Source organism: Perca fluviatilis, chromosome 8 (assembly GCF_010015445.1).
Source record: "Perca fluviatilis chromosome 8, GENO_Pfluv_1.0, whole genome shotgun sequence".
In the NCBI taxonomy this organism is placed as follows: Eukaryota; Metazoa; Chordata; class Actinopteri; order Perciformes; family Percidae; genus Perca; species Perca fluviatilis.
Genome location: NC_053119.1, coordinates 11,264,915 through 11,291,131, shown reverse-complemented (window position 1 = coordinate 11,291,131; position 26,217 = coordinate 11,264,915). Strand labels below are relative to the sequence as shown.

General features: G+C 38.6%; 1 protein-coding gene across 1 annotated transcript in view; it reads left to right on the top strand.

Moving 5' to 3' along the window:
- Window positions 1-25,964, top strand: part of cspg4 (chondroitin sulfate proteoglycan 4) — a 77,202-nt gene extending 51,238 nt beyond the window's left edge. The window contains exons 6-11 of the mRNA XM_039809532.1: window positions 1,543-1,719; window positions 10,795-10,993; window positions 11,925-12,056; window positions 14,797-14,957; window positions 18,554-18,737; window positions 19,590-25,964. Coding sequence (XP_039665466.1) covers window positions 1,543-1,719; window positions 10,795-10,993; window positions 11,925-12,056; window positions 14,797-14,957; window positions 18,554-18,737; window positions 19,590-21,460 — 2,724 coding nt within the window. The 3' untranslated portion in view covers window positions 21,461-25,964. The remainder of the gene's footprint in view (window positions 1-1,542; window positions 1,720-10,794; window positions 10,994-11,924; window positions 12,057-14,796; window positions 14,958-18,553; window positions 18,738-19,589) is intronic.
- The last annotated feature ends 253 nt before the right edge of the window (window positions 25,965-26,217 follow it).

Here is a 26,217-nt window from a genome sequence, read left to right as displayed (position 1 = left end):
TTTCATGACTATTTACATTGTAGATTCTCACTGAAGGCATCAAAACTATGAATGAACACATATGGAATTATGTACTTAACAAAAAAGTGTGAAATAACTGAAAACATGTCTTATATTTTAGATTCTTCAAAGTAGCCACCCTTTGCTTTTTTTGATAACTCTGCAAACCCTTGGTGTTCTCTCAATGAGCTTCATGAGGTAGTCACCTGAAATGGTTTTCACTTCACAGGTGTGCCTTGTCAGGGTTAATTAGTGGAATTGTTTCCCTTATTAATAAAAAAGCAAAGGGTGGCTACTTTGAAGAATCTAAAATATAAGACATGTTTTCAGTTATTTCACACTTTTTTGTTAAGTACATAATTCCATATGTGTTCATTCATAGTTTTGATGCCTTCAGTGAGAATCTACAATGTAAATAGTCATGAAAATAAAAGGATACGCATTTGAATGAGAAGGTGTGTCCAAACTTTTGGCCTGTACTGTAAAGCCTTAAAGGAATAGTTAAAAGGAACATATCTGTCTGTTAAATATGAGGCTAAAGTCTGGAAGCAGCTAGCTTGGCTCTGTCCACAGACATCCACCAACCAGCAGCTATAAACACGTTTGTTCCTGTTTGTTTAATCCATACGAGAAACTGGGCAACAGAAGACCAGTCTTAATGCTAAGCTAGGCTAACTATCGCTTGGCTAACTTTCATCTAACTCCAGGCAATAAAACAAAAAAGCATAATTAGATACATGCTTACATTATTCATGATTATATTAGGTAATACTGTGGTGTTGAAAGATCAAGCAAGTTAACAATCCGAGTGAACCAACTTTTGCTTTAAAGAATAATCCTCAAGTACTGTATATGGAGATAATATGGGATAGAAATGGGTATTCTAGTGACTTACTCTTTTCCATAAAGTTGGTGGGCTCACAAGAGACAGATTTATAAAACATTGGTGGAAATTGAAGCAGCAGATGCCAAGATATTCTGACTTTGGCTATGGGAAAAAGGTCCAAACCCTAGATCCTAGCTTTCCCAGCAGCATCTTTGTGTTAGATACTCCCTGTCTAGTAAACGCCCATGTGACAAACTCCACTTTACACAGCCTTTCTGTTATACATTTGTAGTCTCCAAGCAAAAGCTGAGATAATAAGTTCTCCAAGAGACACAAAGGACAGAGTAGATTAGTACCCCAAATGATTAGTAAACTGACTATTATGAGTATATTTATTAGAATTCAGGGGCAAGACAGCTATCTGAGAAGATCATATTGTGCTCCAAAACATTTAGAATTTACGATGGAAACAAGTCATGAATTTGAGTTTCTTCTAATTCTTGGTGGAGTTTGTCCAGGTTAACCCACATATGATGGTTTTGTGGTTTCTCAAAAGCTGTTTTCTTTGGATATGGGCATTAAGAGACACAGTCACACTGTAAAATTGTATTCCACCTTTTAGGCCCACCCAGGCTCTGCCTATTTTATGATGTTTCCTACCATTCAGGTCTGATTCAAAATTGAGTGACAACAGGATCCTTTTTTGTCTTCTCCAGATAAAACTTGGACACGTCTACTACATGCATGACAGCACCGAGAGCAAAGAGGACAGTTTTACACTCTCTGCCTCGGCTTATGAGATTGAGCGCCAGAGCCTCCCTGTCACCATCGCGGTGACTGTCATACCAGTCAACGATGAGCCGCCACAATTGACACGTAATACGGGACTGGAGGTAATGTTTTGCTCTTTGTGCATTTGCTCTTACTTTGAGTTTCCCTCCAACGGTAAACGTTGTTGCTGTAGGAAAATCTTTATCTATATATCTATTAAAAGTACATGTTTAGTTTGTTGAATACTTTTTTTCCTTTAGCACATTTCAACTGATGAGAAGTCAAGCTGACCACAAGCTTCACATTGTGCGAAGAGGAAAGAGCAAACATTTTATTGCGACCTTTTAAAACAAGGGAGTACTTTATACTGAGAAGACAAAACTGTTCACTTCATGTTACCTTTGTGTATATATTTGCTTTTTGCTCCTGCAATATGCTGAAAATAACAACTAGTCCAACTCCATATAATTGACAGGCTGTGGGTATTCCCACATGCTCCAGACTTTGCATGATTGGTCTGATGCCCAAGCCACACAAAATATAAAAGAACGGCAGACAAATGGCTTTACAATAATAATGATGATTGAGATTCTGAGATGTTGAAAAGGGGTAATTTAATTTTTCTTTAACTACCTCGTAGTGCTGCTTGACTGCTTTATTTTTGCGTGTAACTGCTAATATAGAAGTCCCGAGAAATACAACACTCAAAAGGCCTTGTGTTGGAAGGATTATTTCATTAGAGGTTCAAGCTGATATGAAAACTTTGTTTTAAGAATTAATGGACTCGGAATGAACTTTCTCACATCTATACTGTATAGCTTCAGCTGCAGTTACAGTCCGCTGTCATGAATCCTGGATGAAGTGAGAATAAATTTCACTTAATGATGCAAGTACAATAAATGCAGTGAATTTTTTCTTAGACAATGAAGGATACTGACCTCGAAGACGATGAAAATAGCAGTGGCCTCCACAGCATGGTTGTTTTTATAAAGAGCCATAAAATAGAAGTGAATTAGCATATTGTCAGCTTGACTGCTCCATAATGTTGCCAATGAATCATGTAAGCCCTACAAGTATAAGAGGGCAGTGATTCAATACTGTATGCACTCAATGCAGCGTTGAGCTGTATTTTAGGTACAGTATAACAGTATCTGTATGCATTTCAATACAGTCTTAGTTTGCACTAGAACAGAGGGAACACAATATTATTATCACAGTACCTCTTTATCCCTGTATCTCAAAGATAACTGTTATTGCATTATTCAAAATTCCATACTGAATAGTCAACTTTCATAAAATGTGAAATATGTAATATGTAATCTGCAATTGACATTAGTTTATATTTTTGTGATTTATATTTGTCTTTTTTACACAATACAACTGTGTATAACTCTAACTTGAGAGTATTATTCATCACATTAATCTAAGCCACAAATTCCGTCCGTCTCCGAGCAAGCAGCACTTGAACATCATGTCAAATTTGTTGGCACTCAGTTTGAAAGAGAGACTGAATAAGTAGCCTAGCAGATATTAAACAGATACCTAGTAACTTTTTTTACTGGCCTCCATGCTGCTTTCTAATGTTTACTGTTGACTCTGTTTTCCGGCACATTCATGACGTTGAACATGACGTGCCAGAAGAAAAAACAGGAAGGCTCACTCGTCTACTGGCAATTGCAGTAGTCCATTGCCTGTTTTTAGCGGGTTTTTCCACGTTTACAAAAAAAATTGTGGAAAAAGGGTAAAATGAAAGTTGTTGTTGTGATCAGGCTTCAAGTAAAATTACGGTATAATGATTTAGAAGTAAGCTGGATTCTTAGATATGATCATTCTGATAGCTTTTTGACTCATTTGCTATTTATTGAAATAGACAACATTTGACTCCCAGTCGGATATTTGTAGAAGAGTGCACCACACTCATATCAATATGCCGGTGACACTGATATCTCACTGTTAAGTACTCACTGAAAGCTCTAATAAAATTCCTCAATATATCAATCCCCAAAAGTGGAAGCACAGAGAAAATAATACATTAAAAGTTGATCAAAAAGATACATCCAAAATAGCAAAATAGTACATGAAAGAAAACATCTCACTTATATTTCCTCTCTAATTAAATACGCTCAATTTCATCCCAATGTACTGACTATTAAAACAGAAAGGTGTTTGTTGAATAACATTTTTATGTAATTGAGTCTAGTTTTAGAGTGTGTTTGGAACTCACCTTCTAACTGATTTACATCAGAAAGAAAAGTTTTAGAGGATCAATTAAGTAGAATCTACTGTAGGAGTAGGCAGGCAGTTGGAAAAAGCCAGCAGTAATCAGCTCACAGAACTGGAAACCAACTGTGTCATTCAGCCCTCCCTGCTCTTGCCTGCGGCTCCGCGTCTCCCTGGCAACCCGTATTTTTGGAAAACCAAGATGGTCGATGAGACCACGGCTTTCTGGCACAGTGAGGGCGGCATCCAATCCCTGTGCCTCCTCTGCTGCGGCTGCAGAATGTAATATAATGATATGTGGATGTCTCCCCACACAGAGCCAGGGCTGGCCCAGCAGCAGCACTTGGATTGATTTAAAGCAGGAAGTGTGTGTGTGTAGTGACCTCTGCAGCAGATGATCAGACATGGTGACTAACATGGCCATGATCAGGCTCTGTTTAAGCTCACCATTGATCCCAGTCAGCCCAGTCTATAGGATACAGCTGGTCTCGATTAGGGTTTACCCTAGTCTCTGTCTGTCTCTTTCTGGTTGTACTTGACTTAGCTGTATCTCAAATGTTGTCCCTCTGAGTCAGTCCAACTTTTTCACAGTCTGTTTCCATCTATCTATCTATCCATCCATCCATCTATCTATTTCTCTTTCTCTCTCTCTCTCTCTCTCTCTCTCTCTCTCTGAAGCACAGTATTTTTCTTTTATCCCCCATCAAAACACAGAGCAGGAGAGGTGTCACACCAAGTATTTGGATAATTAATTTGTTTCTCAGAGAGAAATACCACAGCTGCAAACGGGGGAGAGCTGAAATCAAAATGGAAACTCCCATCTTTTCTTCATGGCCATAGACTACAGTTTAGGCATTGAGAATAATTGTTGCCTTTACTTCCCCAGTCCCAAATATAGAGTTGGAAACACACTGCTGTCCCCTGAACTTACTAAATCAGCCAAGATTTCAGATGCCCGGGCACTTTGGAATACAGTTTCAGACATATGGCGCCCTTTAGAGTCTCAAATTTAAAAGATGGCGGTATCCTGTTGAGTGATCAGCAAACTAAGTCATTGGCCAATGGCAGCTCCTTCATTACTGCCTCCAAATGAAATATCAGCCATTGTGTCCAATCAAATTGAATTTGCAGCCCATCCTCTTAGGTGCTATATGCATCGATTGTTATATAAACCATCAATTTACAAGGCCATTTTCAGACTAACTGCCCTAGATTGCCTGCTGCCTTCCTGGAGTGTAGAGTAGGCTGATGGGGCCATCTAGTGTCAGGCATTGGGTTTTGCACTGTAAAAGAAAAACATCAGAACTAGTACTGATGAAACCTTAGTGATGTGACCACATTTACAATTTTGACACCAGTGAAAGTCTGGTGTATACAGTTGCATTTCAGCATAATAGGTAATTAGTGTAGCATACATGGTGATTATTATCATCCCCGTCATGGACATCACAAGCCAGTATAATCATGTGTGTAGAAAAGAACCGTGAGAAAGTACTGTCTCACATCAGCTGCTCAGAGACACTCATCACATGTTCTTTTAAAAAATGCACAAGTGGTTTATAAATGGAAAGACAAGCTACGAAAATAAGCAAAGGCCTTTTACTGTAACTGCAGGCATTTTAACATGTCTATCCCACGGGACATCATACCTGCTGTGTGGGTGTTTACTGTAATTAGCGCTGTTTTCTATATTTCTTTGTCTTTAGCTTGAATGTCAATTAATTATTGACACATTATTTGTGCAAATGTATATAACAAATAGAAACAGATATAATTTGCCACATGTTCTAAACAGAAGATTCTAAAAATGTGTTTCTGAATTAGGCTACTGTGCAGTCATCAGCTAATTAAAACACTAACTGAAAATGCCTGTGGTAGATATCAAGAAGGAAGGAGTGAATAATAAGTAGAATAAGAGCTTTTCTCAAACTACTATTTCTATCTCACACTAAATGCAGAGTTGGAGTTCCCCATGTGGCTATATACTGTATGTATACTCAGAAGTTGTGATGCTGATGTGGGAAGTGCTGCTATTTGATTCTGGGCTCGATATATTTGGAACAAATTGCAGCATTCCCTGAAGATAAAAGAGTAACTTACTGTAACACCCCCTGAAAATCTTGTTTTTGCTGACCTTCAGTTATTTAACTTCCCACCTTCCTGCCGGGATGTACAGGTGTTCTCTAGGAACACATGGGTATCACTGGTGGAAGTGGTTACAGGTGGGACAGAGCACACTTCTGACCACACCCAAACACTCCCATCAGGGATGTCACATGTGGTCAAAGGTGAAACTTTCAACCAAAGATAACAGCGACAAACTGCTTTTCAGCCTTGTTTTATGTTGCTCTCTGATTAGGTCTGTGAATCTTTTAAAATTCCTCCAGTTGGCATTAAACGGTGATACCTTTTGACACTGTAAACAAATAAAACCATGGTTGAGATGACAAGAAGCTTTTGTCTCGAGGCTGCGGTATTGTCGGAGCAAATGTTTTCAAAATGAACACCATATTTTCTGTTGCCTTTTGTAAGGAGATTGTTCCCACCCTCATCGAAAATAAATCATTGATAGCATCAGCTCAGTTAGTAGTCATGGGAGAATGATGGTGAAGTAATGCACCCGTTCATGAGAATGTGTTGAACACTAGAATGTGCCTGCAATAATGCTTCATAATGCTGCTCGTTACCTTTGCATATATATATATATATATATATATATATATATATATATATAACATATCATATCATACATAGTCATACATATATATATATACATATACATACATACATATACATATACATATACACATATATATATATATATATATATATATATATATATATATATATATATATATATATATATATATATATAGCCTCTCATGTCTCTCTTCTATAAAGACAGGGATACAGCAGAGGGAAAGGAAGGCATTTAGCATCTGTGTTGTTTATGATGCATGGTGCAATAGTGGGTTTCCTGCCTTAAAGACAAACAGATCCACTTCCACCCTCACCAACTGAGTTCAGGTTTGGCTCAAAATGTTTGGGTTCAGTCTCCACTCCCCCACCAGGGGTGTGTTCCCGGACAAAATATTAGGCTCTGCTTTCTGCAGTCCTGAGATAAACTGCCCCGAGGAGGTAGTGATTCTCTAAGGCCTGATATAACAGGTTCTCTGCAGGCGTTAACAGCAGGATGGATAAAATGCTGCCCCGTTTGTTGATGTATGTTGCCGATATCATGCTGCTGTCAGTTCTACCTGAAATATCCTCGCAACCTATCAGTGGCTTGAAGTGAGCCAGAACCCTCATTTCCAGTAGGATGATGTGACTTTCTTCCTCTGAAGTGACACGCCACCTACCGAGTTCATCCAGGCAGGTTACCCTCATTCTGTTATGGAGGTGTCTGACACATGGAAGGTTATTATCCCGAGAGTTAACATGTCTCTGACTGCAGGTATCTAATGTGCAGCAGTCTTGGTGGGACCACAGGGGGTGAGCTGCCAACTTCTGGTATCAATCCATGTTTCACAAAATTCCAGCTGAACTCTTAATATATACTGTATACAGATGCTGTACTTTAGGGCTTGTAGCTGGGGGCCTCAATCCCCTCCAAGTCAGGGATTATCCCAAATTTAGCAACCTGCTTACTTCCAAACATCAGCACCTCTGCTCTCCACACACTGGCACCCAAGGCAGCCCAGTAAGAATTTAAATGACTATATTCAGAGTGAAACAGGGATAAAGACTGAAGACTGTCCTCCCCCAAAAACGAAACCATAGGTTGTTTGTACAAGCAGCAATTATCACCCATATTTACTTTTTATTGTTAGGCATCGCCTTCTAGTGGCCGAAGTATGACAGAAGTCATGTAACGTGGTATTAAGACCTAGAATGTCTGTTATGGGTGGGTGGGATGGGTGGTGTATATGTCAAACAAACTTCACCCAGGAGACTCGTGTTTGTGTTGCATTACATTTTTTAAAGTTAATGGCGAGTCATTTTTAACTTTATGGAGCAAATGGAACGATGTCACGTTCTCTTGCATAATTATGTTGTCATGTAAGTACACATGGAAGTGAAGTAACATTACAAATGTACTGATATTAATCCAAACCACAATCTTTTTCTAAACTTAACCAAGGTTTGTGTCTAAAGTTTATCAAAATGCAACCGTTTCATAATGTTAACGTTTTTAAAAACACAACCGTTATGTTTAGGTATGAGGACAGAAAACACTCCTGAGGGAATTGATATTTTGACCTGTAAATCAGTGCTTATCCGATTTGAACAAGCTTGTACACAATAGCCACATTAGAAGATCCTTATCCTGGAGCACAGCAGCACATTTACAACCACATCCAACCAGAGGCCAAAAAGTGTAAAATGAAGTCTGAATGAAATGAAGATTGTCTTTGTCCTGCCAAATAATTTTAATAGTTTGCATATTGCTTATTCTTTATATCTTACCTATGTCTCTTTTGTATGGAAATTCAGTAGCCTGGATGCCAGCCGAATTTAGCCCCGCCCATAACATTCGAGGTCGGGACTAGAATCTGAGTATGACCATGTCAGGCTAGAAACTCAGCACACATACATGCAATTCTGAGTCAGGACCTTCAAACAGAAAATGACAGCCTACTTTCAATTACCTCTGCAGTCGCTATACAAGCAGCATAAATTGTGCCATGAACATGAACAGAACTGATTTCACTTCAACTCAAACCCTACTTATCTGTGAAGTCATCATCAGTTGTTAAAAATTATAATTTGAGAGGAACAATGATGCAATGTACCAGCAAAAATAGCACAAAGTGTGTTATGGTGGATTATGGCTTTGAACTGTTTGGTGATAGATCTTTGATGGAGTGTCAAACTGAATGGGATGTTAAGTGGACTGCAAGGCAACCAAATTATACACTTCACAACAAATGTGTTGTATTGAAATAATTTAGATGGGTCTAAAATACCAGAAATGAGAGGACTGAAAGAGGCAGCAATTGTGTTGGTTTTACAACAACTGTCTCAGAGAATTTAACTCACTTTGAAAGTGTGAAAAACAGAGAAATGGAGCATATGTATTGTAGCCACTTTAACGGGATGTCAGCTGGTCATTTGCTGAAATTTTGGATTGTGGATACCTCAATAAATATTTGCTAGATTGCTATGAAATTTAGTACACGCACCCATGTCCCCCTCAGTGTGAATTGTAACAACTTACTGTAGACTTCCATCATCTGTTCAAAATGTAATAGTTTCTTTTAGGACCACATACCTGCAACATTCCCATCATCCCCGGCTTTGTATTTAGTGCTGATTTGCATGCTAACACACTAAACTAAGGTAGAGATGAACATACCTGCTAAAACATGGTGAACATCAGCATGTTAGCATTGTCATTTTGTGCATGCTGGCATTAGCATTTAGCCCAAAGCACCAGCTGTGCAAAAGTACAGCCTGTCACAGTCGCTAGCGTAGCTGTACATTTTTGGTCTTCTTTTGCTTAATGTGTTATATTTGAGTGACTAGGCACTTTCTGCATTAGTGCTGTATTGTTTTCAACTTAAGTGTCTGGATCTACATTTGGATTACATAGCCTACAGTGTGAACTTAAATGCTAAATTTGGTATTTAGGCTGCTATTACAGTCAATTAAAAAGAAAGCTCTCCCTAAAGCACTTAATCACTGTTGAAAACAGTTATAGCCTAGTTAATGTACCATATGCCTTTCTGGCTCGCTTGCGTTATTTGGTGGTGCATTTTCAAATTCCAATGGAAAACTGTGAATATGTAGACAATGTGACATCGCACAAATGTTTATATAGCACAGCTATGATAACCGCAGGAATAGCAGCAACATTTTCTGCAATTTAATATCAGGTTTTTTTTTTAAAGCAGGAGTTACTCCTTCATAGATATTAATTTTTTAACAGGTTGAATTTTAAGTTTTGCAGTTTCACAGCTGGAAAACGTCTTGCTCTCATGCTTTATCTATGTTATTTCTCTCTCTTTTCACTCTTTATTTACACATGCAACCCACAAAGTGAATGCCACAAGTTCATGCCCACTCTCTAAGGTCAGTGAAAGTAAAGAAAAAAAAGTTAATTACACCACTTCTAGTACTTCAACTCTTATATACTCTGCATATGTTTTATACGTAGATGATACATGCTTATATGTGCAACATATCATAAATTAACTTCTAAATATAACTGACTCTCAGTGATTGACACCTAAAGCTTTAATGTCCACAACTGAGACTTTTTTTCTCCTCTCCATCCTGCCAGAAGGCTTCTTGCTCTTCATTTTGAGTCTTGAGAAAATGGCAGGAAGAGAGGTATCAGGGGCGAATGGTTTTCAAGATCGATATGTGCTTCTTACCGCAGGGCACCCTGAGCTCACTCTCCCAACTGAATCCGGCTATTTAAGAATGTCTTTCTGGAGATCTGGCCCATTTCTTTCAATTAATGTTCCTTTCAGCCAGCCGACCATTAGAAGTCCATTAAAGCCCCTCCACCCAGGGAGAGTCATTCAGCCTTCGCTGCTGTGCTCCATCTTCTGATAACAGGAGCGACCAGACTGCACTGAGAAATAATTAACCTTTTAAATTGTTTCTTTGGAGGTGGCTGTTTGTAAGACAGCTTTTGTACTTATTTTCTTTTTATTTCTTTATTTCTTAATTTCTTTTGTTACTTTTGTTACTTTTGTTACTTTTGTTACTTTTGTTACTTTTGTTACTTTTGTTACTTTTGGTTGGTTTCTTTGGAAATTACTTTGTTACTCTTTGGATATACATTAATGTACAGCATCATATTGTCTTTTATACACAAAGCAATCTCCAATAATTTTCAAATGAATGCCTGACACCTTAAATTACCTTGAATTACCTTCCTCCAAACATAACTCAGACTGGGTCATCTGAGGTGTCTTTTCATCTCTGTTTCTCTCTGTCTCTCTCCTACTGTCTTTGATATCTCACAGGTTCTTGCTGGAGAGGAAGCGGACATCACCTCCAGCATGCTAAACACTGAGGATGCTGATACCCCTGCAGAGGAACTGGTTTACCACATTGATGTGCCAAACAATGGGATGGTGGCGTTGAAAGAGGCGCCTGAGGAGAGCATCCTAAATTTCACACAGGCTCACATAAACAAAGGGGAGGTCATCTTCATTCACGAGGGTGAGGCCACTGAAATTTTTTTTCCTGTTACATTGGTATACTGTATATTAATCTATGACTACTACCGGCCTCTATCTTAGACTGCTGGTATTACAACAGCATTTTTTAAACCTATCACAGTGTCTGAGTGTCTAAGCAGAAATCTGAATATCCAGAGGTGGAAAGTAACGAATTACAATTACTCATGTTACTGTAATTGAGTAGTTTTTTTGTGTACTTTTACTTTTTAAAGTAGTTTTTAAAATCTGTAATTTTACTTTTACTTAAGTACGTTTTGTTGAAAATATTGTACTTTGCTACGTTTTAAATCGCATACATTACTGAGTAAAAAAAGTAAATAAAAAATGTCTCTAACGTTGTTTTGCACCGTTGCTTTGGCAAAGTATCTGTCAACAATCTAAAATTGAATTGTCTTTGTGCCCTTTTCTAATCGCAAAAGACTACAATTTCATTAAATAACTATAAATAGGATATTAAAGCAACACTAGGTAACTTTTCCCACTTCGGTCCCCTTACAGGTTGGAAGCGGAATTGTCCATTACATTAATTATTACTTGTAATTTTACTTGTACTCTTAGTAAATGTTCATCAAAGTAATAGTACTTTTACTCAAGTAGACTATTTTTGTACTCCTTCCCCCTCTGTGAATACCTGGCAAAGTAATCAGTAAGTCACTTGTATTGATCAACAACCCTATTAAACCCCCAGAGACATTTTTGTGCCTCATGGGACAGTAAAAAGTATACTTGAGGTTAATCTATTTGCCCCTTTATTGTGCCAAATAAAAGGGAACGAAAAACTACAATGGTATAGCAGTTTTAAATTACATTATGTTGTGTAATTAGTAATATAATAAACATGTAGTAGATATAAATTAGTATCAGTATCAGTATGACCAGTATGGCATATCCAAACCCTTGTGTTCCTCCAGGTGAGGAGTCCGGTGGTTTCAGTTTCACAGTGACAGACGGAGAGCACACATCTCCTCTCTACCAATTTGTTGTCACAGCCAGGCCTCTCACCATCACCATGGTAACGCAGGAGGAGCTCATGGTATTTCCAGGTAAGATGCCAAAATCATTCAGATTTTAAGCTCTGAAGACGGCAGTGATGGAAGGATTACCACAGTGACGGGTGTGTGATCACTCATTCGACAACCCACTCACTGCAGCAGTATAATAATAGGTCTTTGTTAACGGTTGTATTTTTCTGTTTTGTATGTATGTCAGACATACAAAACATGGTCAAAAGAGAAAAAACTGATGTACAGTTTGTCCAATGTTTTTTAGTGGAGACACAACAATTGTATATTCAGCGTATTATTCTTCTCACTCCAAAAGTTACAGATAGTAGGAATATACAGTATCTCACAAAAGTGAGTACACCCCTCACATTTTAGTAAATATTTCATTATATCTTTTAATGGGACAACACTGAAGAAATGACACTTTGCTACAATGTAAAGTATTAAGTTTACAGCTTGTATAACAGTGTAAATGTGCAGTCCCCTCAAAATAACTCAACATACAGCCATTAATGTCTAAACCACTGGCAACAAAAGTGAGTACACCCCTATGTTAAATTCCCATAGAGGCAGGCAGATATTTATTTTTAAAGGCCAGTTATTTCATGGATCCAGGATACTATGCATCCTGATAAAGTTCCCTTGGCCTTTGGAATTAAAATAGCCCCACATCATCACATGCCCTTCACCATACCTAGAGATTGGCATGGGGTACTTTCCATAAAATCATGTCTCAATGCAAATCAAACTAGCTATTAGGCTAACTGACATAAAATCATGCCAATCTCTCGGTATGGTGAAGGATATGTGATGATGTGGGGCTATTTTAATTCCTAAGACCAAGGGAACTTTATCAGGATGCATAGTATCCTGGATACTATGCATCCTGATAAAGAGATGATAGAGAGATGATTTTATGGAATCTACCCCATGCCAATCTCTAGGTATGGTGAAGGGCATGTGATGATGTGGGGCTATTTTAATTCCAAAGGCCAAGGGAACTTTATCAGGATGCATAGTATCCTGGATCCATGAAATAACTGGCCTTTAAAAATAAAAATCTGCCTGCCTCTATGGGAATTTAACATAGGGGTGTACTGACTTTTGTTGCCAGCGGTTTAGACATTAATGGCTGTGTGTTGAGTTATTTTGAGGGGACTGCACATTTACACTGTTATACAAGCTATACACTTAATACTTTACACTGTAGCAAAGTGTCATTTCTTCAGTGTTGTCCCATTAAAAGATATAATGAAATATTTACTAAAATGTGAGTGGTGTACTCACTTTTGTGAGATACTGTACCAAGTGAACATATTCAGGACATGAAGGAAGATCATAATAAACAATACAAGAAACAAAATACACCTTTCCTCCAAATATCTTTGATTACAGAATATTGATATAGTGTCCCTCTATCCTTCTTGAGTTGGTCTGGGGTGTTTGTTTTGATCTTATGTTACACTTACAGTACATGGAGTAACATTTAACTGTATATTTTAAAACTTTGATAATACATTGTTAAAAAAAAAAAAAACTTCCTCTCTATTATAAATATACATTTGGCAGACTTTGACTCAGACGTTGTGTTAATTTTGTGCCAAAGTAAATGTACCAATCAATTTTTATACTGAAGCTGAAGGAATTTGATTTGAGACTTACTTTTGCTAAAGAGCGGCTACTGTGTGGCCAGAAGTAGTAATTACAACATAACAGCACAATTATTTTGCTTTAATTTCTTAAGATACTCTTCAGTCCGCTGTTTTCAAGAAATTTTTTTTCAAGAAAAAGCAAAAACCCTGAGTGTGGTGAATACAACGAGGATGCATTTCATTTCATTCACAAGAGGAAGATTGTCTAGTTGCGTCTTACAAAGGTGATATAGTCTAGCTTTAAGTGTACTCTTCCTTTTACAGTCCAAACTTGATTTAAAATGTTCCAGTACACCAAAGAGAAGTTGTTTTGTTCCAAGCCTGTTAAAATGTTGCTTCACTAGCAAGGACCATGCCACAACAATATGTAATTTAAAGATTTAATGAATGCTTTATTATAATGATTGTTAAGAACATAGGAATAGATTTGGATGGTGGGTGAGATTGAAATAAGATGCCCCCCTGGACGTTAGAATGAGAAATGAGAGAGGAATGTGCTGGACTGAGTAGGAAGCAAGAGTGTAGGAGGGGTGAGGGGATGAAGGGATAAGGGGGAAAGTGAATGGATGAGGGACGAATGGAAGAGCGGATAAAGGGATTAGGTAGACGAGTACTCGAGGCGCCAAATGGGAAAGGAGGGTGGGTCGACAATGCAGAGGCGAACTGCACTGAGTGGGTTGGCTTGGAATAGAAAGGCTGGTCAGTGATTAGAGGTGAGGTTGAGGCGTGGCCCTGCTCCCGAACCTAAGTTAATTCATTAACTTTATTTCTAGTGGTTAAAAAACATCACAACTTCTCCAGGTGAAACTTTTGAGAAGTGAATCTATTTAATTATCATAAGTGTAAGCACAGACAATAACCTCAGCTCATTCATAATAAATGTTTGTGCTTGACACAAGATAAGTTGTCATATTTTTGAGAGCTTGGATAAAATTTTCAGGAAACTTTTCTGCACGGTATTTGCATGACTTACTGTAAGTGCTAAAGTTTTAAGCAATTGTGTGTGTGTGTGTGTGTGTGTGTGTGTGTGTGTGTGTGTGTGTGTGTGTGTGTGTGTGTGTGTGTGTGTGTGTGTGTGTGTGTGTGTGTGTGTGTGTGTTGTGTGCGTTGTGTGTGTGTTTTCACAGGAACAAGGCAGTCTATAACAAGTGCCAATCTGGGGGCTGTAACCAATGAGGATGGAAATGAGATAAGCTACTCTCTTATCCGCCCACCTCGTTTGGGAAGGCTCATCTTGGCCAATGACAGGAACCAGTATGAAGAAATTACCCGCTTCTCACAAACACAGGTAATTACTTTTTCTGTGTGTGGTTTTAATTTGTGTAGTTTTGTTTTCTTTTGAAACGTTGTTGATTGTTCGAGATAAATAAATCAAAATCAAATTATTAGTAACAGTAAAAAAAAAAAGCAAACAGTAAAACACATTAAAGAAGAAAAACAATGAAAAACTGTGTAGATAAAAAAAGAATTCCAGGAACGACAAAAGACAAAGCATCTTTCGATGGAAGTTTTTCTTTAATAATCAGTTGCATTAAGGGGGCCCTGTAAATTCAACTATTATTCAAATAAATCCTCTCAATCTTTGGGTTAAACATTGCTATTAATAGCAGGTTTTTGTTACTAAGCAGTCATAGCTCTTTGAGGCACTCCAGTGGTCTGCTGCATAGACCATCAGACAGACATGTGAGAAGACATAATGCTGCTTTAATGCATAGAAACACAGCTAATCCTCCTTTCAACACAGACTGCTGTGGAACTCACCCCTCTCCCAGTGGAAATAAAGTCATTTAAATGCTTGCGGTTGGAGCTTTTCACTCGTCTGAATATTTTTAAAGGTCTGCTCAGAACTGTGCTGTTATTTCGTATATTTTACTCAGCATGCAGGATTTTTTCTTTTATATTCGAAAAGTCAATGCAATAAATGTGATAGTAAAGCTCACTCAATCTAGACTAAAACAGCCAAAACTTGTGTTTGCTGACATGACAGAAAATGTATAAATTTGTAAATAATGTCCTCACATTCTTCTGTCTCACCTAACATCACATAATAAAGTGTTTTCCTATTTGAAATGTACTTAAAGGTACTGAAACTGTGCACACAGACACTTGTTTTTATGTTTAGTTAATTTCACATACACTGTTGCTGTTTTCCATAAGACAATGTGTACCAAACATTAACACAATCTATAACTGCAGTCCTTTTTGTACACGTGTGCAATATGAGTGCAACATGTTCCTTTTGTTCACCAGCAGGGAGCCTCATTGAATATGACTTTGTGCCATTGTGAGGTTTAGGGTCACCATTAGTATGAGCATTCATGGTAATAAGCTTTTTTTTTTAAGACTGTGTGACCGCAGTCTTGCATTAAATTGTATCATTGTTAAAAAAAAAGAAATTTCTCTGTCAAAGGTAGAGGATTTAAATAGACACTGGAGCCATAGGCACAGAATGATACTTTTAGGAAATCTATTGCAGCATTTTTTAGTAACCTCAAAGTAAGTAGCAATAATCAAGTAACATGCTAAAAGAAAGTAAAATTCCAGGCACTCTGAGTCCTGAAGTATAATAAAATGCCTTAGGCTTTAACAGTAATGGTTTACACCTACATGCTTAAGAAAGGAACCTTTCATCAGGGTGTGGCCCCTGATTTCAAAGAGCTCCTTTGTTCATTGACCGTGATTTATTTATTTTTAGTTTACTTATTGTCTGTAAAACAAAGAGGCACTTCTCTTTTCAGTTTACTCAGATTACATAATCAAATATCCAAAGATTTATCTCTTAAAACATTACTGATGGTATTTTTTGCATTTACTGGATTTGGTTATTTGGTTAAAGGGGTGATAGAATGATTATATAGGGTATTTCACAATGTTCCTTAAGGTCCCCTAATAGGGTATGTAACATTAATTGGGCTGAAAATTGCCCGGTTGCTATTTTATGGGCCCTTATGCATCCCTGTGTTTTGGCCCTATTTGGAACGAGAGCTTTTCTTCCAAATATGGTATGCTCATGAATATTTAGATGAGCTGCGCACTGATTGGTTGACATACACATACATTGGAGACAAGACAGCAGGTCTCTTATTTCAGACACTGCAATGTTTTGTTACTAAATTCACTTCTGAGACGTTTTTATACAAGAAATCAACTATATAAAGATCAAATATGGGCCGTTTTAAGAAAATGTATGGCTAATTGCAAATTTGGTAAGACGTGTCGGACTTCAGGAGGTCCACACAGTCTGACAAGACAGCGACAGCCCAGCTGCGCTCCATACCCAGGAGAAAGTCACTGTTTCTGTGTTACTGGACAATCGGGGCTCGGGGCTCCGTGGAGCTGGTCGGCTGCGTGCATAACTATAGTATATTTACAGTTTGAATTTCGTCACACCACTTATATTACAGCTACCCATAAGGTCTTACAAAGCTAACGCTTGTGTCTGATTTCAATTTAATGCATTTTTGTGAATATAAGGGGTTTCGTTAGCTGCTAGTGTCCCTTCAATTCTATGGGTAAAGATCGCGGCCAGCTGCAGACCCTGGAGCTCCATCAGGGCCTCGGCATTTGGTAGTCCAGTAACCCAGAAACAGTGACTTTGCGCGGGTATGGAGTGCCGCGGGCTTTCGGTCATGACGGAGATCCATCTAGCTCACAGCGAGCCATGGTCTGTGAAGGAGGACACGCCAGGCGGCGAGGCAGCACCGGCCGCTGTCACGTTAGCCTGCTGAGCTCCTGCTGAACAGCGACACACAGTCGGACAAAATTTGCAATTAGCCATCAATTTTCATAAAACGGCCCATATTTGACCTCTACATAGTTGATTTCTCGCATAAAAAAGTCTCAGAAGTGAATTTAGTAATTAAAAAGCAGATGAACAATGTATAACATTTCTGAGATCTGCGTGAACTAGATTCAGAAGACTAAGCTGACCTTAGGTCAGTGTTGTAATGTTGGGGCGTGACAAAGTTAGAGACTAGAGTTGATGTCAACTCTGGTTCGTTGAGATTTGCCCGTTTTCATAGGCAGTTTCAAATTGTGAGATTTGCAGAGGAAAAAGGTGTCAATGGGATTTTGAGGTTCTATGTATGTCCTATTTACCCTCCAAACTGTCATTTTTCAACTATGACAGGGTAACAGGTTTTGCATTCTATCACCCCTTCAAGGATTATTAGGTACAGGTAGACAACTTGATCATGTTGTACCACCCATGCACCGTAGGCCCAATGTTTGTCTGTTCTCACTCCGTCTCTGTCTGATTTCTTTCCTGACATCTGACCGTGCTTGGATGAGCATGAGAACAAATCCTTGCCCTGCAAAACTGCTCTGTTTAGAGTGTGACGGAAAATCTAACACTACGTCGAGCTGAAAACATGATGACTTTAGTTATTCAGTTGTTCAGTGTGTGTTTGTGTGTGCATGCATGAATACACTGTGTGTGTGTGTGTGTGTGTGTGTGTGTGTGTGTGTGTGTGTGTGTGTGTGTGTGTGTGTGTGTGTGTGTGTGTGTGTGTGTGTGTGTGTGTGTGTGTGTGTGTGTGTGTGTTCGTGTTTGTGTCCCAGTATAGGCCTACAGCTGAGCCAAACCACTGCTGCAGCCATTTGAGCTCCCATTTTACTGTGCTTTTTACGAACATCAGAGGGAAAAAAGAGCAATATATATTATTATAATATATATTTTAGCAAACTAACTTTAAAATCCCTCAAGTAAAAACTAAGTCAGTAACAAGTGACTGCAAATGGGAGGTCAAAAAGAAAGCTCATATTGACGGATAAAATCATACTGTTGAGGATATAGTAGATGCTTAAACAAAATACTCAGTGTCCTATAGGTATTTTAACATAATTAGTGATTTTGAATAATATTTCTTTTCCCCTGACACACAGCTGGAGTTAGGAGCAGTCTACTATGAGCACCAGTTACCTGAGGAGCCTTTTTGGGTGATGAGGGACTCCGTAGAGCTAACTCTGTCATCCCAACCAGCCCCAGATGTCCGTCACATTCTGCCCATCACCATCTCTTACTATGCTGCTCACAGCAACATCTCCTCACAGCTGTGGAAGAACAAAGGTACAATCTAATATCTAATTTCACAATCTAAATAAATACCACTCTAATGTACCCCACAATTGTAGTTATTTTATGAAGATTTCCGCAGATGTTGAAATACAGAGATGAGTGGTTAAGCCTGTAAAGCCCCTTCATAGGGCTCCGTCTAAAATAATAGCACAAGAGTTACATTGTGGAGATATTGTTTACACCAGGTGCAGCCGTGGTAACATTGTATGTCTATTCATTTATTTATATATTTAACCTTTATTCATACAGTGTAGATTTGCTGAGCACACATACAGCAACTCCCTGTTACCCTGATACAGTACAGTTTGGGTTGAGTATCACTTTAAATTTGTAAATGTCTAAAGTAGGCTAAGTGTTGTATATTGTTCCATGTTTTTTCAAGACTAATACTGTATGTGAAATTCTCATAAAAGGATTCAAAACAAATCTGCTGTCAACAAGTTTCTATGGCAGCTTGATCATTCATTTTCAATCATTTAAAAAATCATTCCATGATCAAACATGTCCATTCTGGTCAAATTCACGGTGATGTACATTTATGATTAATCTGCCATTATGCTTGGAAATTGCAGCTTGTTCTTCAATTTAGTTTTAATAGAGTTTTAGAATAACTTTGGTATCATATTGCAGGAATAGTCCAAAGCCATTAAGGGACTTATCACCTCTGCTTCTATTACTGCCAAAACAACAAGCCTTTCTTAATGTGCTAACAGCAGAAATATACTGTGCTGTGTGAATAAATATCGACAGGTGACAGCTAAAACTGTATAGAAAGTATCTTTCAAAACTGAATTTGATGACATTTATAAAATGCCTGTTGTTGCCTCTATTGTTTCCTCTCAGGTTTGGAAATTGTGCAAGGCCAGAGGGAAGTCATTGACGATTCAATTCTTGATGCCTCAAACCTTCTGGCTATCCTACCTGAAGTTAAGCAAGACGATGCGGATGTGGTTTTTGAGATTAAGCGTTTCCCTGACCACGGTCGTATCACCCTGGGTGGTCAGGACCTGCCCCGTAATGCCCCATCCTTTATGCAGGAAGATGTAGCTCAAGGAAAGCTGGAGTATCTCCATGATGACTCAGGGGCTTCCTTTGACAGCTTCTCTTTCAGAGCTCGTCTAAAGTCTGAGGGTCAGGGTGTGGCCTCACCTGCCGAAGCCGTGGTCCTGGAGGAGATATTTAACATCTCAATCAAACGGCGGGGCTCTGACTCCCCCGACCTAGTCACTATAGACATGCTCTTGGAGGTTCTTCAAGGCTCCATGACTATTTTGACCCAGAAGCATCTTAACACTCAAGACGAGGACAGTCCGCCTGATGAGGTGCACTTCAAAGTGACCAAAGCCCCTATCAACGGTCGACTGGTTGACTCACTTACAATGGACCCCATCTCTGAGTTCACACAGGAGATGGTCAATCGCGGGCAGGTGGGCTTCATCAGCGATGGCAGCCTTGCCGATGGCTTTATGGAATTCATCGTGTCCGATGGAGAACACCAAACAGAGCCATACACGCTCCACATCGGCGTCTTAGCTCGCAACCTGTTTCTAGACAAAGCCCCGGAGATCAAGGTGAAGCAAGGCGATGATGAGACCCTGGTGACTGAGGAGATGTTGAGGGCTACAACCGGGGGCCCTGTTGAAGAGGACATCCTTTACAAGATCACAAGTGTCCCTAAGTATGCAGCTGTCATGGTAGACCGGCAGCCTACATCCGCCTTCACACAGACACAGATCAAAGAAGGTCGAGTCAGTGTCCGCTTTGTTAAGTCCACTTCACCCCGAGACAGCGTTGCATTCATAGCCCGTAGCAAGGCTGCTAATGTCTCCTCTGTCCTCAACATTACAGTCCAGCCTCTGGCCAACATCGCTCAGGATCCTCTCTTACCCCAAGGTGCTCTTGTCCAACTGGACAGGAAACTTCTGGATGCAACTCCCCTGGCAAACAAGACCAGAACCTCCCCCACATTCACTGTCATCCAACAACCCCAGGGGGCTCGTTTTGTAAGGTCTGGAGGTCCTGGTGCAGGTCAGCCAGTGGACACATTCAGCCAGAAGGAGCTGGACGAGGGCCGTGTAGCTATGGAAATCCTAAATAGTGCTTCTGGATCACGAGGTAGTGTGAGTCAGGATGAGGCCCGCTTCCTGCTCAAAGCCCATGGGGTTCCTCCTGCAGAATGTGTGTTTTCCTTCCAGACGGGCCCTTACAATGCCTCTGGGGTCTACCCTGCCACTCTATTGAGGATTCCCTCAGAAGTCCCATCAAAGGACGGTAATGACCTCCCTGATGTGACTGGGTCTCCTCGTTCCACCCCAGCTAGCCCCCACTGGCGGGGCAACATGGACTGGCCCAACGGAGGTGCCCCCACCACAACATCTTCTGGCTCTAGCTCCCATGGGAAACCACATGTTTACCGGCGCAGCAACTTCTGGTCTATTCTCATCCCAATCCTGGTAATCCTTCTCCTCTTGTTCCTGGCAGCCATCTTGGCCTACTACCTGATCCGTAAAAACAAGACAGGCAAGCACGACGTCCAGACAGCAGCAACCAAGCCCAAAAATGGAGAGGTAGCCAGCGCAGAAACCTTTCGCAAAACTGACCCGGCCAATAACATCCCAATGTCCAACATGGACTCCAAAGCCACAGACCCGGAGTTGTTGCAGCATTGTCGGACAACAAACCCGGCCTTGAAAAAGAACCAGTACTGGGTCTGAGACACTTTGAGATAAGACACAGATGGAGGTGGATCCTCAAGTGTTTGGAAGTCTCCTAAAATCTTTCCTTTCAGTATTAAAGACCTCTTGCCACACCAGTTTAAATGAAAATAATGTTTTGAAACCATTGGTTATTTACTTATCTCAGCATAACTGTGGAAAAATTCTCAGGCAATGAAACACTGAATTCTTATTGGCAAAGAAAGAGGCAGTTTGTTATCTAAGGAGGCTCAGGCCATGTCTATTTATTTTAGTTGTATCATTCCTCTTTGTCAAAGGGCACAAATGAAGACATAAACATGCCATGTGTTTGCAAAACGTATCTTGGGTGTGCTCTGTCATTGTATTCCATATGATATCATAGGCCAATATTATTAATTTGAGTGGATAGGTGATTTACAGTCATTGTGATGGATTGGTTTTAGTTTTTGGTTCATCAGGATAGTTGACAAGCCTTGTACATAGACGATGAGGTAAATATATGCTGCATTATCAAGAAGATCAAAAACTGCCTCTTTGTGTTTTCTCTTTTAATTTTCAATGTTTTTAAGGTACCGTTGTATTGTGTTTCTCAGGGCTAAATTCAGTTTAAAGGAACAGAACAAGGTTTTGGAAAATATGCTAATTCACTTGTTATCTTCCATGAGAAGATAGATTCCACTCTAATGTCTGAGAGTGGTATCTATCTTCTCTACTAACTCTTGGTAAGAGAGCGAATAAGCTTAATTCCCGAAATGTCAAACTTTGACTTTAATGTCGTCACACGATAGTATTTCACTTTTACTTGTGTGTGGAAAGAAGATGGTTTGATACTAAAAACTGTTTAAAATGAAGAACTTGTTGCAACAACTTGCACAGGTTTGATTGAATTTAGCTCAAGAGTTATGTCATCGTCTGCCATATGTTATTATTTCTGCATGCTTCCAAAGTGCTTGTAAATATTCACTGGACTGGCACAGCACTGACCGCACTACCACACAGTTTGTAGACCACAGGCAGGAGGTTATTTCAGTAGTATTGGTCTTTAACACATCCTTTTTGGCTGACAGGCAGGAGTGAGGTCATCTCTGACTGGGATGTTTTCAGTTTCCAAATCTGCAATTAAGAATTCATAAAAACTGGTTGGTGCTGGGATGGGGATAATGAATAAAATGCTCAACTGGTTAGGTTACATTGATTTAAAATGAAGACATTGACAGTTGGTTTTTCTTCACAGCTATTTTTGATTTTAAGCATTCCATATGTAAGCTAAATATAAAGCCTGTCATGAATTGAAATCATGTGATTTATTTTACTCTTTAGAATTATTTTGTATGTTGAAACTAGGAAGAGTGTTAATGTTAATCAGACTCTTTTTGTTCTTCTTAAGACTTCATTTATCTGGTTGTTGAATGTTGAATGAAGTACTTTAGTGAAGTAGAAAGTGTACAATGAGAAGATCAGATAACTTTTTTCATCCACTAAAGAAAAGAAAGACTCAACTATTTCTTTTCTAAAAAGTGTTTGACTATTTGCTGTATATTTCTTTTCTCAAACTGTATACTGATGACACCTTATTCTTTGCTAGTCATATACTGAATATACAATAGTTACTTTGCAGTATTTGTCTATTGATCTTATATTTTTGTAATGTTTTGAGAGCAGGAAATGTAGGTTGAGATTTTACAGACAGCACAGAGCTCAGGAAGTGATGCGTTTGCAGGAGACTGTGTATTTCCAGTGACATCTCTTACAGATAGCTGAAATAAAAGTATTGGTTTCTCCTTCAGGATATTACGTCCACATCTTACCAGTTTTATGTGTAAATATTTAGTTTTTGAGTAAGATTTTTTGAGCTTGATTAACTTTTTCGAAATATATATATCATGTTTTGTGTCAAAGGTACATGTAACTACATTTAATTAGACTGATCAACCACAAAGTATGCCTGTGTCTGTTTGTGCTGTGTGTTTGTGAAGGTGCCCATCATGCTCTGTTTTCTGCTAGCTAAAGGCTGAGTTCATTGGAGTTTATCACCACCCCTCATTTTTCATTATTTATTATTTCTGTCACTCCCCATACATCAAGTCATACTCAAGTTATGTGCTTTTTCAGAGATTAAACTGTAATCTGTAAACTGCAGGTACCTTTAAAAAATAATAATACAAAGCAATGTTCAGATTCTGGAACAAGAGAAATGTCTATTGCTGCGGAATGCCTCTGAGCTTGTTCTCGGCACTAATGGAAATAAAAACGTTAATGCAACAAGCCTGCTTTAATTGTTTTCAGTCAGTGACTTGATTGTTCTTATGTTAAAAGCTCTTTAATTCTTTACACATTTCTCAATTTGCTTTTTTCGTCCAATTAAATGTTTGAAAGTGCTAAGAAATGCATCCATGTTTGTGTGCCTTCATGTCTAGATTTAGTTATTCATCCTTCATGTCTAGATTTAGTTATTCATTTGAGCTGGAGGAGCACATTTCTACAGTTATGGCCTGTTTTAATCGCCTCTCAGTAAAGTTTAAAACTAAATATGACATTTTAGTTATTACTTAACAGCAAGGCACATTTCTAAAGTAACTTAAAGTCTCTTGTGTCAGTTAACAAGTGTCAAGTGTTCGTTTCCAGAGCCTGACTTCAAATGAAGGGAGACGGTGCATTTGCTGTCTTTGCCACAAAGTTTTGGAATAGTTTAATTGTCACTATTAGATCTTCCAAAATCCATTGACATATGCTTTTGCTTTTCTGAACAGATGTTTTTGCTCTTTAGTAGTATGTCATTTCTGTTTTAGTTCTGTTTTGTTGCTCTTGTGCCTGTCTGATATTTCATGCTAAAGGCTTTTATTGTGAAGAACGCATTAACCTTTGTTTCAAAATCTTTACTCACATAATTTTAGCCAGAAAATTATAACAATATAAAAGGCTGCCTGTCTTTAAAAAGAAAAAAAAATTATCTTTTTCATTTTTTTTTCAATTTTATTTCCTTGATTTGTGGTCATAGCAGTTGCTGCTCATGATGTGAATAATATCATAGTATATTTAGAGTTTCACTATAAATTTTATTTACTTTCAGAGCATGTTTATTCCAAGGAAAACTTGTGTATTCTGGCCAAGGTGTTAGGGAGGGTATTAGGATTAATTGTCATGTATTTGTAGTTTATTTTACTTTCAAACTATATTATTTAAAAATTTGAGACAATACACTGTTCATTTTATATAAAATACAGTTTCCAAGACAAAGACATAGTATTGTCTATGTTTTAATGATTTATAATAGAAGATAGTGCTGCATCTTTCCCAGGGGAACATCTTTTTGTCCACCTTTTGTTGTCTGCTTTTTATATATGCTATAAGTGCTTTTGACCACCAGGTGGTGTTAGGGTGCAAACAGGCCAATGAAGAGACCAGAACAGTTCTTGCAGCCATTCGTCAGCATTTAACAAGGTTCTCTCCATCCGTCATTCTTTCCAGTGAATGGCCTTTGCTTTTCAGTGTTTCTCTCAGCTTTTTACATTTTCCTGCTCTCCTGTCTTCTCCCGGTATCACTGGTCTGCCTCTGCTCATCCTGCAGCTTTCATAAGCTGCTGGCACAGCTGTTCCTCCACATGTGTCTGCTTATGTCATTGTCTCTGATCAGTCACTGTGCTGTGGATGTCAAAATGAGAGAAAAAAAAACTGCATCTTCCAAAGAATGCAAATAAAACTTGTAATTGAAGCTAAGCTGAAACTGAAATGTAATTAAATAAAGAAAATATAAAACAGATAGTAATTGTACAACTCTAGCAACCATAATGAATATCTAAACAGCACAGATGTAATGTAGATTTCAGTTCAAATTAGGGCAAACATGTATCTTGGGGGCATTGTGAGTATGTCAAAGCCTAAATGCAACTTTGTTTTCCTTGAATTCGCCAGAAATAAAATATTATGTAAAAGTGTGTTATTAGCTGATGTGAATGCCTGATCTGATCAGAATGAAAAGAAAATCTAAATATAAAAAAATAGAACTCTATTTTGTTGCCATGCCTTGTAAAACCTTGTATTAAGAAGGGTTAAAAGCAACTTGAAGAAGGACTTTATGTTCTGACATTGAAATGTTTGCGGTGTTGGAAATCTCAACTCTGTGTAGAGACATGGACATGGACAATGGACATCTCTCACTGTGTCCACTCCCACAGATGTACTTGTATATCAGAGTTGGACATTTCTTTATGACCACAGGCTTTTTACTGGATCATTGAGTTCTGCTTCAGATTCCTTTTGGATGGAAATGTGTTTCTTAACACAGGACAGCACTCTTACGTGTTTGGCCTGGTTAGAAAGAATGAGCCGCTGATTGGCTGATGTTATCCAGCGTTAGTTTGGAACAAGCTAACTCCGCCTTACTCCCTAACAACCAACAGGAATGAAAACACACAAAGCAAGGAGGAGAAACCATTCTTAAGATCCCGTTAAGAGAAATGCTTAAACTCTTTTGTCATATCTGATTGTTTTGGCTTTCATTAAAGTTTGCTGTTGTTCTCAACATGTCAGTGAAGAAATATATTATTGTCCAGTTGTGTTTGAGGATTACATATTTCTAGTTGAGGATGTAGAGCCAACAAAGGGTGTCAGAATTGCAAAAGACGGTATAATTGTTTTTTTAATAAAACTGCCAATAAAGATATCAACTCTGACAGATCTTTCACCTTTCACCTTATCTGTCAGAAACTTCACTGTGTAGAAAATGTTCCAGATAACCCAAGTTACTTTACAAGCAAAGCATCAAGCAATTAAGT